Genomic DNA, 13,871 nt, shown 5'->3' with positions numbered 1-13,871 from the left:
TAACACATTCTCCTCTTCACCCCTCAGGACTACTATGCAAGTAAATTTGTGGCGTGGGGTTTCATGAGTCATTAACCAATGGTTTGCTGGCAGAAGAGGGCCTAGGCGGCATCAAAACTACACTGGTCTTTCCTTATATTGTATACACTGGCACACTGGCATGTTCGCTGGCTGTGAGATCAGGTAAGACGCCCTTGTTGGCCATCTAGTTTCACAGTGATGCCATGACATGTGCTATTGAACCTACTGCAACTCTTTTTGCTTTCTGGCACACTCTACAGGAAGGAGCTGCGGGGTGCATGCTGCCTTTAAGAATGCCACTACCAACGGCCGCGCTAAATCCTCATAGGACCAATCCTTCCTGCCCAAATACCAACACCATCTGCACACCAAAGGGTCATTTGAGACAATCTTACTACAGCCTGACAGGATATCTGAAGGGTGAGAAAGTGTCTATAGCAGCTGTTATCACTTTTTGATAACCTGTTATGATTTTACACAATTCATTTTAGATTGGAGGGTTATTTTTAGATTTAGCAAGTTTGTCATGGAAATGATGCAGACAATTACATTGATGTAAACTACAATCTGCAATGTTAAAGCTGATCTACCCGCTAAAAAATAAACATTCAAAAGAAAAAAAGTTGTAAAAAAAAAATGTATTAATAAAAAAAGTTGTCAGGGTAACAATCTGCTGCATCGAATAAAATAAATGTAGATGACCATTCAATGTGTGATTAAGTTTTTTTTGAATGGCACGCCTTCTCAAGAGGCTGCACTGAAAAAGCTTAAGAAACCCTGCTCTAAAGCACTTAGTTTATCATAAGCATGTTTGTCAGGGTAACAATCTGCTGCATCAAATGCCTTTCATGTGAAAACAATTAATGGAAATGTGTATTAAGTGTGATTTTTTTTATTTGAGTGACAGAGCTATTCAAGAGGCTGCACACAATGACTTTTAGTCACATATTGACAGGAGTTTCACTGAAAGTGCAAAACAGCTCAGGTGTTATACAAGTGCCTCTTTACTCACATTTATAGACAGTGCAGACCAGACATAACAAATACAATGCTATGCATAGCTACATGAAACAGAGTAACATTTTAAGCACTATATTTTGGGGCCACTACAGTCCTCCATAACAGTAAAAACAAAGGAAATCCAACTATTGAAAAACAAGGACAAAGAAAAAAACACTTCTCATTTGATTCTGCAAAGAGCCATGAAGTCCAATTCAGACAGTTAACTCCAGAGTGCTGTCGATGTTGGTCGGGGTTGTCAATGTATGTTCTAGAATACTGTCAACGCCAGGTCGTTGTTATGCCAATCGACAAACAAGCAGATACATTGGTCATATCAAAGCACGATATTCACAAAGTTGAGTGTTGGTGAAGCCAGCCTTGCTCAACTTTCCATTACTGCACAGCAAGCCAATAAGGGACAGAGACAACCCCACCCCCCACAAAAAACTATTGCTCTTCCATTTCTTTTCACCCCATTTAAAAACCCTTAAAAATCCCAAGTCGTAGATGAACATGTTGACCCATTGTCCAAGTATCCACCATGAGCAGAGTCAATAAATCAGTCTTCTGTCCATTCAGTCGTGAGGAGTCAGTCCCAGTCCTAGTGTGGCCCATGGGCGACAGACAGTGCCCAGTTATTGTGCAGTGTCATGTTCTCCATTCTGCTTCAGTGAGGAAGCTTTGTGTCCATCATCACACTAGCTGTACAGAGGCAGCCTGGAGGTATCCCTGCAGGTACTGGAGGGCCTCAGCATTCAGGCTGGTGCTCAGCATAGAGGGGACCTGCCATGGGAGGAGAACAGGAGAGATTCACTCAGTTGCCGTCTACTACTGAAAGCATCTATAGTAGTCAAAGAAAAATTATTCAGGGAGGCATTGGCAATCTAGGAGCCAAAATGTTGTACACTTCTCCCTGCTCTGCTTTTTCTGGGGCCGCACACCATCTACGCTGCGCTAGAGCGCCTTCAATGCTATGCTTGGTGGCTTGCTCTCAGTCGGCTGGGGCTTCACTTTTATAAGTAAGCTTTGTCCGAGACAGAATGGACCATAGGACAGGAGCCCATCTCCTGTGTCTGTAGTGTGAGGCAGTTTGTTGGGCAAGTACAACCATTTGAAAGAACACTAGTCGGTCACAAGGCCTTACCCCCTATCCAACTCCTTAATTCTGAGTGCCAAACAGAGGCATTGGGTCCCATTTTTAGAGTCTTTGGTAGGACTCGACCGGGTACCGAACCGCCAACCATCCAATCTCAGAGCAGACACTAACCAAAGACACAGAGTTGGTGCTTAACTTTTATGCCATGTTGTTTTGCTTAAACTGACCGACAATCATATGAAGCGAGTAGAAGATTGGAACAAGATGGACGTGAATATAAATACCTTGCTAGCTAGCGTTAGCTATCTCTTGGAGCCTTGCTGTATAGTTGTTCCTGTTATAAGCAGTGATTTAGTCAAGAGGCCCACTGCCTCTAATATAGCCTAGTATTAGTGCATTTCAATATATCAACTTACCCGTCCAGGACATGCAGTAGAGAGCTTGTGGAGAGACTGAGCTAGCAGGATCTTGGGGTTGCTGACCACCTCTCTGATTGGGTCATGCTCCTTCTTCCCAGCAAAGGCCAGCTGGGAGAAAGCAGTCTGGTAACCGGGCGTGTCCTCTATGTCAATGAAGTGCTCGTCGTCAGGGATGCTGTCATCCTCTGGTAGCTCAAACAGACCAATCAAGGCCTGGAGCAGGGGGGTCCTAAAGAATAACAAACAATTTAGCAGGCCATTCATTTGGTAAAAACACTGCAAAGTGTAATAATACTCCAGGACAGTTTCTCACCAGAGTTTGGTGTACTCAGTGTCCATCATGACAGGGCACTCAGTGAGGATCTTGGTGATGCCCACAGCACAGATCTTCTTCTCCACTGGTCCAGACACTTTCTGCACCTCTGGAATGACTATCTTCTCCAGCACCATGCCAAACATCCTACAAGAGAGAGAAGACCCAGCACTGAGAATACCTTTCCACATGGTTCTTATCTTTTATCATCAGATTCAGTAAGGACTATAATATGGAATATGATACAACTTCCAGGCTCATCCTAACATGCATCTGAAAGTGTGTGTAATGCAGTAAGAGGACATGGTTGGCCTTTAAAAGCCAAAAGGGACAACTGACTGGCTTGTCTGCAGTGAGCAGATTAATGCAAATGAGTCATCTGCACACTCAGCTCCAAGGCTACACTAACGGACCTCGACAGAATCAAACACATCAAAGGTCAGTTTAATTTAATCTGACAAGGGATACTTACTTTGGCTGTATGCTGTCAAAAATCTCCTGCAGAGCAATGGCTCCATACTTGATACCATATAGATTGATAAACACCATGAAACCTGTGGAAAATAGGAGGGCCTGTGAAAACGTGCAGCACTGAGAGATCAGAGCCACACAGAGCTCATTCTAAAACTAGGCTAATATAACCCTACACACTCCTGTTGTGCTAGCATGACAAAGAGGATGTGGGTGCAGTTTCAATTGTACTTTAAATAAACATGCCCAAAAAATGTTAAGCTATACTCACTCTTGATGAACTTGGTGGTTTTGGAGCTCTGCAGTCTCTGGAAGAGCAGGATGAAGATCTGTTTCCGGTACTGAACAATGGACTCCCTGAGAGAGAGTGAGTGAACAAATAAACTCATGATACAGCCCCCATGTCAATTACATACAAAGTCCACCGTTAGCAGACAGACAGGTGGCGGTGGTTGACTCACGTGGGCATGTGCTCTATGATGCTGTTCATCAGGTAGAAACCTTGGTGGTCATTGGCCTTGGAGGCTATGAGCTTCTGGAAGACTCCTAGCAGGCCAGGCTGTACAGGGAGAGCTCTTTAACCTCAGATTATCACAACTAACTAATTTCACCAATCAACAGTTAAATTAAGACTGGTAGGTTACAGAAAAGTTCAGTAAGAGTCCGCTTATTACAGCAAGAGTCATCTTACCATCAACATACCCCCAGCTGTAACTCACTATTTTGTCAGCAGCAGAGCTGGCTATGGTGGCGCCTCCCTTCTCCAGATAGGCCTGAAGCAGGCGCACCAGAGGGGGAATGTTGCCAGTGCGTTCCCACAGCACGGGCTGCAGCAGGTGGGGGAAAAGGGTCATGTAGGAGTTGGGGATGGAGCAGGTGTGGATCTCCAGAAGCAGGGACATCACCTGGAACACGTACGGCACAAACTCTGCAACAGGAAGAGCGACAGTTGACGTAAGAAGGGCAATGTGTAGTTTGCCAACATTCAAGCTTGTCAACATTGCATCCATGCGATTCAGAGGATGGCTATTCAACCCCTTCATTCACCTTCTACTCAGTTTCCTAGGCCTGTTCTAGTCAGATGGGTATCTTATGCTTAACATGGACTTCTGTAACCTGCTGCCTTCTAGGGTACAGCCACATACCCTGTACATCATTCTGTAGGATCTCAGTGAAGACTGGGAAGAGGGCCTCCTCGAAGCTGCCCACGGTGGTAGGGTTGGCCTTGCAGGTGATCCGGATGGACAGGCACAGGGACTCAAACAGGTAGTGGTTAAAGTGAGGCTTGCTGGGGTTCTGGAAGAAACATGACACAGGTAAATACTAGGGCTGGGAATTGCCAGGGACCTCACAATACGATATCACGGTACTTAGGTGCTGACACAATATGTATTGCAATTCGATACTGCGATTTTATTGCGATTCAATGTTCCAAACATATTGCTCACCATATTTCTGCTCTGCAGAGGGACAAGAGAGACCCATGAGAAAACTAGTTCTGATCAGTCATGGAAATAAAAGTGCTAAAAACTAATTGGCTCCCTATTTAAAAAGCTGGAGAACAAGCTATGAAGGAAAAATACTGGTTTTGGTGCACAGGTACAGCCAAGTAGTGCAAAAATTATATTGCAATCATGTCAAAAAAGAATATCCCGATATGCAACTATCGATCCCCCCCATCACTAGTAAATACAGCGGCCCCTTAAAGCCAGACTAAGTCTCATTTAGGTAATTTGTGTTAATGAAATGTTAAACTGTCGGTGCGACAAAACAAACCCAGGCAAGACGTCATAACGTGCTCCATCTTGAAGTACTCAAAGCGGCCGCTGGGCCAGCCACCCTTCAATCAGTCAGTATCAGACAGCTGGAGTTCTGATTTGCTTGTAGCCTACAACAAGCATGTAAGCTACTCTTTTTTATTATTTTTTATTTAACCTTTATTTAACCAGGTAAACCAGTTGAGAACAAGTTCTCATTTACAACTGCGACCTGGCCAAGATAAAGCAAAGCAGTGCGATAAAAACAACAACAGAGTTACATATGGGGTAAAACAAAACAAAACAAAGTAACACTACTCAGTAACATTCATAGCTGACTCCACTTGTAAATTGTATAATACAGTAACTATATAATACAAATTACAATTTACAAGTGGAGTCAACTACGAACTTACAGCAGTAAAACGTAATTCAAATTTACATAGACAAGTTCAACAATATAGGCCGCCTACTGCGGTGCAATGGTAGTGCAGTTATCGTAGTGCCATTTTCTGCTTGATTTCTTGCAGTGCAAACACTTGCCTGGAAAAGTCTACCCTCAGAAATTATAGCAGGGTTGAATTATAAAATAAATGTGTCATCAAAAGGTTGCAATAGTAAACAACATCCAAGAGGAAAACAATTAGCCAGCTAGCAACTCCAGCAATGTTTGCAAGTGCATGAACGTTTATGTCTGTAGGCTATACACATTTTCAAGCAATGCGTGTGTGGATCTATCGGTTTGCTAGCCAGCTAAATTAGCTAGCTTAACTTACCAGTAGCAGAGCTTTGAAGTAACCCAAATGACAAATTAATCTTTCATCTATAGATTAAGATATATACACTGAACAAAAATATAAGCGCAACATGTAAAGTGTTGGTCCCATGTTTCATGAGCTGAAATAAAAGATCCCAGAATTTTTCCATACGCACAAAAAGCTTATTTCTCTCAAAATGTGTGCACTAATTTGTTTACATCCCTGTTAGTGAACATTTCTCCTTTGCCAAGATAATCCATCAACCTGACAGGTGTGGCATATCAAGAAGCTGATTAAACAGCATGATAATTAAACCGGTGCACCTTGTGCTGGGGACAATAAATGGCCACTCTAAAATGTGCAGTTGTCTCAAGTTGAGGGAGCGTGCAATTGGCATGTTCACAGCAAGAATGTCCACCAGAGCTGTTGCCAGATAATTAAATGTTACCATAACGTTGTTTTAGAGAATTTGGCAGTACGTCCAACCGGCCTCACAACTGCAGACCACGTGTAACCACACCAGCCCAGGACCTCCGCATCTGGCTTCTTCACCTGCGGGATCGTCTGAGACCAGCCACCTGGACAGCTGATGAAACAGGTGTATTTCGGTCTTTAATAAAGCCCTTTTGTGGGGGTAAAAACGAATTCTGATTGGCTGCGCCCCTGCCCAGTCATGTGAAATCCATAGATTAGGGCCTAATGTATTTATTTAAATAGACCGATTTCCTTATATGAACTGTAACTCAGTAAAATTGTTGTTTATATTTTTGTTCAGTATATTAAACCAGAAAAAAATGTGATTTTATTTGGGACTGACTGAGTCTGGCTTTAAGCTTACCGTATGCTTCCCAGTCTAAACAGTTTGCACATGACGAAATTGTGACGTTTTGGTGTTCGGCAAAGAGCACACCATTTTTCCTTGAGGCAAGCTGAAGTTCGGTAGTCGAAGTCTACGCCCCTTTGTCGGTGACTAAGACCTCCTCGACAAAAGCATAAAAATAACAGATTTCTTGAGTTATCCTAGATAAATTCAGATGAGTTTTAGGAAGTGTACTAGCTACAGCGTCAAGAGGTTCAAACCGTAATATTGCCTCTTTTTTCGTTTTTCAAGTGAAGGTATTTTAAGGGAGTATGCGAGCACAGACGTTCACTTCGCCTAGCAGAGTTCTGCTAGGAGCAAACCGAACCTATATATTCGTACGCCTTTAGACACAATGCAAGTCAGCTCATGTGTACATGCATCCACAGCAACGCAGACAAGAGATGAGTGTGTAACCTACCTTGCTGACCAGCAGGAGCTTGTGAGTGAGCTGGCCAATCAGAGTGGGGATGTAAGGAACAATGGCCTCCTGCAGGAGGGAGAAGCTGCGCATGATGGCTGGAAGAGAATGAAGGAGATGTCAGGGTAGAAGACAAGGATCAGTACACACTGAAAAATAATGTCCACAACGTTAAAAGGAAGGTGACATTAGGTCCTCCGTGACGACATTAAGCAAAAGGACGGATAGCTAAAAATATAATGAAAGCCATAGAAGTTATTAGCAGAGCATTTTAACCTCAAACCCCAGTACCTTTCATGATATATTCGTTCTCTGAGGAGCCAGGCAGAGCCAGGGCCTTGAACAGGTTGTTTAGCAGCTGTTCTGTGAAGGGGACCATCTCTGCAGGAGTGATACTGAAACACATGATGACAGATGATTAATCACTACTGATATGAGGCACCAAAAGTTACAAACTAAGGTTATTGGTAATGACCAAAGTTTTATTAAACAGACAAACTAAAATGGATGAGATGTATAGTTGATTATATTTGTGTAGAGTGGTGTTGAAAAAGATGAAGTCTACATTTAGTTATCTAAGTGTAGCTGGCTTACTACTCACAGAGTGGAGTTGTTGGGGCCCCTCATGGTGAATAGTCTCTCCAGTGCGTGGGCAGCGTAGGTGTGCTCTACTGTGCTCTCTGCCTGCAGGTGGGCCACCAGCAGAGGGACAGCCTGCAGCAGCAGCTCTTTGGGCAGCTGGAAGACAAGAGGGGACAGAGGAGGACTGCTTATTCACAGGCCCCTGCAAGCATTGATTTTAACCCTTAGTAAATGGGCTGAACTCGTGACAGTGAAGTTTCAGAGGGTAGAGAATACAAAATCATACCTGACTCCTGAAGATCATGACATATTTGATGGCATCAGCCTTCAACACTGGGAACTCATTGACTAGAATAGAAGAGAGTAAACATGTTTTTATAAAAGTGTAGCTACAGTTGAAGTCGGAAGTTTACATACACCTTCGCCAAATACATTTAAACTCAGTTTTTCACAATTCCTGACATTTAATCCTAGTAAAAATTCCCTGTCTTAGGTCAGTTAGGATCACCACTTTATTTTAAGAATGTGAAATGTCAGAATAATAGTAGAGAGAATGATTTATTTCTGCTTGTATTTCTTTCATCACATTCCCAGTGGGTCAGAAGTTTACATACACTCAATTAGTATTTTGGTAGCATTGCCTTTAAATTGTTTAACTTGGGTCAAATGTTTTGGGTAGCCTTCCACAAGCTTCCCACAATAAGTTGGGGGAATTATGGCCCATTCCTCCTGACAGAGCTGGTGTAACTGAGTCAGGTTTGTAGGCCTCCTTGCTCGCACATGCTTTTTCAGTTCTGCCCACAAATTTTCTATAGGATTGAGGTCAGGGCTTTGTGATGGCCACTCCAATACCTTGACTTTGTTGTCCTTAAGCCATTTTGCCACAACTTTGGAAGTATGCTTGGGGTCATTGTCCATTTGGAAGACCCATTTGCGACCAAGCTTTAACTTCCTGACTGATGTCTTGAGATGTTGCTTCAATATATCCACATACATTTCCTTCCTCATGATGCCAGTCCCTCCTGCAGCAAAGAACCCCCACAGCATGATGCTGCCACCCCCGTGCTTCACGGTTGGGATGGTGTTCTTCGGCTTGCAAGCTGCCCCCTTTTTCCTCCAAACATAACGATGGTCATTATGGCCTAACAGTTCTATTTTTGTTTCATCAGACCAGAGGACATTTCTCCTAAAAAGTACAATCTTTGTCCCCATGTGCAGTTGCAAACCGTAGTCTGGCTTTTTTATGGCGGTTTTGGAGCAGTGGCTTCTTCCTTGCTGAGCGGCCTATCAGGTTATGTCGATATAGGACTCGTTTTACTGTGGATATAGATACTTTTGTACCTGTTTCATCCAGCATCTTCACAAGGTCCTTTGCTGTTGTTCAAAGTACGTTAATCTCTAGGAAACAGAACGCGTCTCCTTCCTGAGCGGTATGACGGCTGCGTGGTCCCATGGTGTTTATACTTGCGTACTATTGTTTGTACAGATGAACGTGGTACCTTCAGGCATTTGGAAATTGCTCCCAAGGATGAACCAGACTTGTGGAGGTCTACAAATTATTTTCTGACGTCTTGGCTGATTTCTTTTGATTTTCCCATGATGTCAAGCAAAGAGGCACTGGGTTTGAAGGTAGGCCTTGAAATACATCCACAAGTACACCTCCAATTGACTCAAATTATGTCAATTAGTCTATCAGAAGCTTCTAAAGCCATGACATAATTTTTTGGAATTTTCCAAGATGTTTAAAGGCACAGTCAACTTAATGTGTATATAAACTTCTGACCTACTGGAATTGTGATACAGTGAATTACAAGTGAAATAATCTGTCTGTAAACAATTGTTGGAAAAATTACTTGTGTCATACACAAAGTAGATGTCCTAACCGACTTGCCAAAACTATAGTTTGTAAACAAGACATTTGTGGAGTGGTTGAAAAACAATTTTTAATGTAAACTTCCGACTTCAACTGTATAAAGCAATCCACAGCTGTGATGGTGAATTCATTAATCGTTTGGTTCTCGGTTTAACTTTATATTTACCGTTTTGGGATTTGAGGTCTGTGAGAATGTGGTTCACAAAGAATTCTGTGAGGTTCACCAACTCGTTAGCTTGCGTGATACCATACTGAAAAAGAAACATTTTGCATGAGTCAATGTAATTTGCTCAATGTCTCTCCTGCAATAATATTTATAACCCATCAGATGTTACACAAACACACCCAAACACGATAGGCATAATGACCTGAAACCATACCTTCGCTGTCTGGGCTTTAGAGGCCAGAGATGTGACCAGGTAGATGGCAGCGTCTTTGTGCTTCCAGTTCACCCCTGGGTTCTTGGCATACTCCCCGAGCATGGAGTTGACATAGCCAGAAAAGATGGCTGTGACCGGGCCCTCAAAGAACTTACAAAGGCCTCTCACCAAGTCACAGGCAGCCCTGCGCCGAGTGTCTATGTCTGCAGGAAGGAGACAGAACCGAGGGGTCAACATCAGTGTACCTTGAACACCTATACTTCAACAATCCTCCAGTTCAATTTTGATCTTGTTGAGTTTTAAAATGGGGGGGGTTAACATGTATGCACTCACTAACTGTAAGTCGCTCTGGATAAGAGCGTCTGCTAAATGACTAAAATGTAAATGTAATTTTTTTTATTACCTGATCCTTCAAGATCTCTTCGGATATATTCCTCAGAGTTATCCTCAAAGGCCTCCTCATCAGCACCTGGAGACAGACATCTATGCATCAGTATCAGAGACCATTATCAAATCGCTGCCATTAACGTACAATGGCAAGAGCAGAAACAATATAGTCATGTAGCCATTTATCCCCAAGATACTGTTTCAGTCTCAACTCACTTCGGAACTCCATGTTGGGCACAATGACCTTCTCACAGATGCTGGTGAGTGTGTTCTGGTCCTCAAATAGATGCTTGTAGTGGGGCCTTTCACACACAGATGCCAGGAACTGAATAGCATTGCTCACAAGCTATGTCGCAAACAAAAAAGGAGCAAACGTATTAGCAGGTGGTCAACATTATCTATTGATAAGCTACATTAATGTATTATCAGCAGTCTCACCAGGTCATACTTGACCTCCTGGCCAGTGGAGACCAGCAGGTTCCAGATAGCGGTGACAAACCGAGGCAGGTAAGGCTGGAACTCTTCATCGTACTTCTGGGCGTACAGAGCAGCGTTGTCACAGATCTGAGACTTGAGCAGCTCCAGAAGACCTGCCTCCTCTTCATCCTGTTAGGTGGAAAAGACAAGACAGTATCACAAGTTGAATCAACTGATGCATTTATAACCAATTGAACATCCTACAGTGCTGTTATTCACCACGTCCACTCACATCTGTTTGTAGTAGCTTGTTATCCAAGGTCAACAAGTTATGGAAATTAGACATCCAGGTCTCCATGTTGTCCTCAAAGAACTCTGGAAGGTCCTGTGAAGGCAGAGACAAAGATGGAAGAATGAGATAACTCCAGTGAAAAAGCAGCACATTTAAATGCAGTAAATCCTTGTGGGCATAAAGCAGGTAAGAGGCAGGGGACACACACCTGGAAGTTGAGACTGTAGAAAAGCTTTGAGATCAGAGTAAGGGACGAGAAGAGGATCTTCAAAGCGTTGATGTCCTTCGCATGGGTCTGACACAGCTCAATCGTGGCCTGAAAGAAACAATAGACATGAATAGCAGACAATGACTTCCCATGTCTAAATAATTAAGGTCCTACAAAAGTAAAAGCAAGGGACGGGCAGCACCAACTTCCAGACCTGTTGTTTTTACTTGAAATACATTTCAATTGTTAGAGTTGATTAACTCTGAAACCAATCCACCACTAACCTTGAAGAGTTCAGTCAGCGGATTCGCGAATGTGTCCAACACCAGTTTAATCTCCAGCCACAGCTCATTTGACTTAAACTCATGTCGATACCTGGGAAAACAGATGATCAGTGTTAACATATTTCAAAACTAACCACAAATACATGATTTACTATGACACCGTGTCATGCTCATGGTGGTGTACCTCTTGAAAAGTGAGTGTGCGGTCCGGAGCACTCCGTTGATTATGTGGAAGTCTCCGCTCTGGAAGCGGGTCACCATCTCTGTCAGGAGGTCTGGCCACTTCAGAGGGAAGTCCTCTCTGCCGATGATGCTGATGGCATCACTCAACTGTAGAAGAACAGTAAATACTACAGAAAAACTGAACCATCTCTACAAATCTCCCTTTTGATTGTATACATGGATTATCCTAAAGGATTGTGAACTCATGGATTCCAAGAACCTCCTATGAAAGTATTTCAAACAAGCACCAGCCCACTGACTTTGATGTAGAGTAGATGAACAGGTAACAGGTCTCAACTCTTGTGAAGACATACCTGTTTCTGAATCTGTTCAGGGCTGCTCAGCATCAAATTTACAATGTTGGCCTTGATAGTGGTTCGGTCCGGATCCGAGATTTTGTTTGGTTCATCTTCAATCTGAAAGAGACATAACAATACAAAGTAACACTTGTCATGCCAACATTGGGCCAACAATACTTGCACAACCCATAACATTTGTTCCAATATTCAGGCCATCACCACTAACTTACTATGCGCCAGTTCCTCTTGATGTAATTTTTGAAGGTGACAGCTGCACACACCCGGATCACATTGTCTTGGGATTTCTCCAACAATGTAAGCAGCAATATTGGGTAATTCTGGTTCCCTTCAACTGACTCAAGAAACTTTTCAGCTGGAAGAGGGAAATATGAACATTCCAGTCAAGCACTGGGACATTTTACATAAATGCGCAAGTATATATATCATAGTATATGTTTATAGCTTCTATGACTGATCAGGGCATGAGTGTTTTAAATGAACAAGCATTCTACTCTGACTGAGCTCCCATACCTGGACGTCTTACGGATGGATCTGGGTCCAGAGTTTTGCGCATAAATTCTGTGAGGGTCTGAAGGTTTCCATCATTTAGCTCCATGGTGCCCTAGAAATATGTCATAATCATTACATTAGGCATAGTAGTGATGGTCTCAACTGACTAGTAACTTGATTGTCTTCGCTACAAGTTAAGTGGGAAGTTATAGTTTGACTAAAAACCGTTAACGTTATATTCACCCGATCAATATATGATTGAGTAAGTCATACTAACTTTACATCATCACTAAAACACCAGTTACTGACAAATACCTTGGCCTAACGCTAGCAAATGTTAGCCCATCTTTGCCATCTGGCAGCACATTTTTCGAATACATTTTTAAATGACAACCTTTGCGCTCCAATGAAATTCGTTATTTTTCTCTACGTCAGACACTTTACCCACTCACAGTAAATCTAGGGAAGGACTTGGGGGGGGGGGGTTCCGTTAGCAACTAGATAGCAAAATTAGCATGGTACTCTGGCATGGCGATGCTGATTCAAAATACTTCAGTTTCACTACTTTAAGGCAGGTTGCTTACATCTCAAATAGCAAACAATTGTTTCGAGGATATAAACTTAGCTACGGAGTAGAGAGTAACTAAATCACAGCAAGTTGACTGAATGACTGCGCAAGTTAACTAGCTAATTTAGTAGCCAAACTAGCCATTGCTGTCTGGTAGGCTAACTTTGCACGTCTTCTCACTACTTGTACGCGTTAGCAGCTAGCGAGCTGATATTTTGTTACACTTGGGCGAATTTGCTAGCTAGTTAGGCCAGATAGCCCTTTCTGCAACAAATAATTTCCTGTTTAGGGGAAATAGCTAGCTACATAACTAAACGTGAATAGTTAGCTAGTATCGCAGTTACACTGTTCTTCTACTAGTACATTTTGGCTAGTTTGCTGATGCTAAATAGGTAACGTTAACTTGCGAAATTATCCACGATGTGCAAATTAGAAATGTCTACCGTAGTTTTCTGTTTTTCTACAAGCTAGCCAGTAATGTACATTAAGATGTATCATTTGATACAGCGGTGAGATTAGAGATGTTATACCTTCTCTTGCTTTGAGTTGTCCGTCAACCGGTATGTGCTGTGGCACGATTCGCTGCTGTCTGACTAGCTAGTTTAAAGAAATCTCAAGCCACTGACTGCGCGGTATGTCTACTGGGCGTGCGCAAAATAAGTTCGGAAAACCACGCTAGACACGCCCCTGTGCACTTGAAAGGGAGTGGATGGCATTGGCAGGTGTTCAGAA

At 42.8% G+C, this 13,871-nt stretch overlaps 1 protein-coding gene across 2 annotated transcripts; it reads right to left on the bottom strand.

Moving 5' to 3' along the window:
- Window positions 1-897: 897 nt before the first annotated feature.
- Window positions 898-13,776, bottom strand: LOC121575210 (exportin-2). 2 transcript variants are annotated; one of them, XM_041888167.2, is made up of 25 exons: window positions 13,670-13,776; window positions 12,593-12,683; window positions 12,292-12,434; window positions 12,077-12,178; window positions 11,725-11,870; window positions 11,541-11,631; window positions 11,257-11,364; window positions 11,049-11,141; window positions 10,778-10,945; window positions 10,556-10,685; window positions 10,356-10,421; window positions 9,953-10,155; window positions 9,739-9,823; window positions 7,986-8,047; window positions 7,719-7,855; window positions 7,409-7,512; window positions 7,118-7,215; window positions 4,468-4,618; window positions 4,042-4,250; window positions 3,784-3,881; window positions 3,594-3,679; window positions 3,324-3,405; window positions 2,852-2,998; window positions 2,536-2,767; window positions 898-1,806 (listed from the first exon to the last, which is right to left on the bottom strand). In XM_041888167.2, the coding sequence occupies exons 2-25, from the start codon at window positions 12,675-12,677 to the stop codon at window positions 1,717-1,719; spliced, it is 2,916 nt and encodes a 971-aa protein (XP_041744101.2). In that variant the 5' UTR covers window positions 12,678-12,683; window positions 13,670-13,776; the 3' UTR covers window positions 898-1,716. The 2 variants fall into 2 exon arrangements, with proteins under 2 accessions (XP_041744101.2, XP_041744102.2); XM_041888168.2 differs by lacking the exon at window positions 13,670-13,776 and adding an exon at window positions 12,887-12,944.
- Window positions 13,777-13,871: the final 95 nt, after the last annotated feature.

The sequence above is a fragment of the Coregonus clupeaformis genome, chromosome 10 (assembly GCF_020615455.1).
Source record: "Coregonus clupeaformis isolate EN_2021a chromosome 10, ASM2061545v1, whole genome shotgun sequence".
Lineage (NCBI taxonomy): Eukaryota > Metazoa > Chordata > Actinopteri > Salmoniformes > Salmonidae > Coregonus > Coregonus clupeaformis.
The sequence above is the reverse complement of the archived record's forward strand: the minus strand, read 5'-3'. Positions and strand labels throughout refer to the sequence as shown.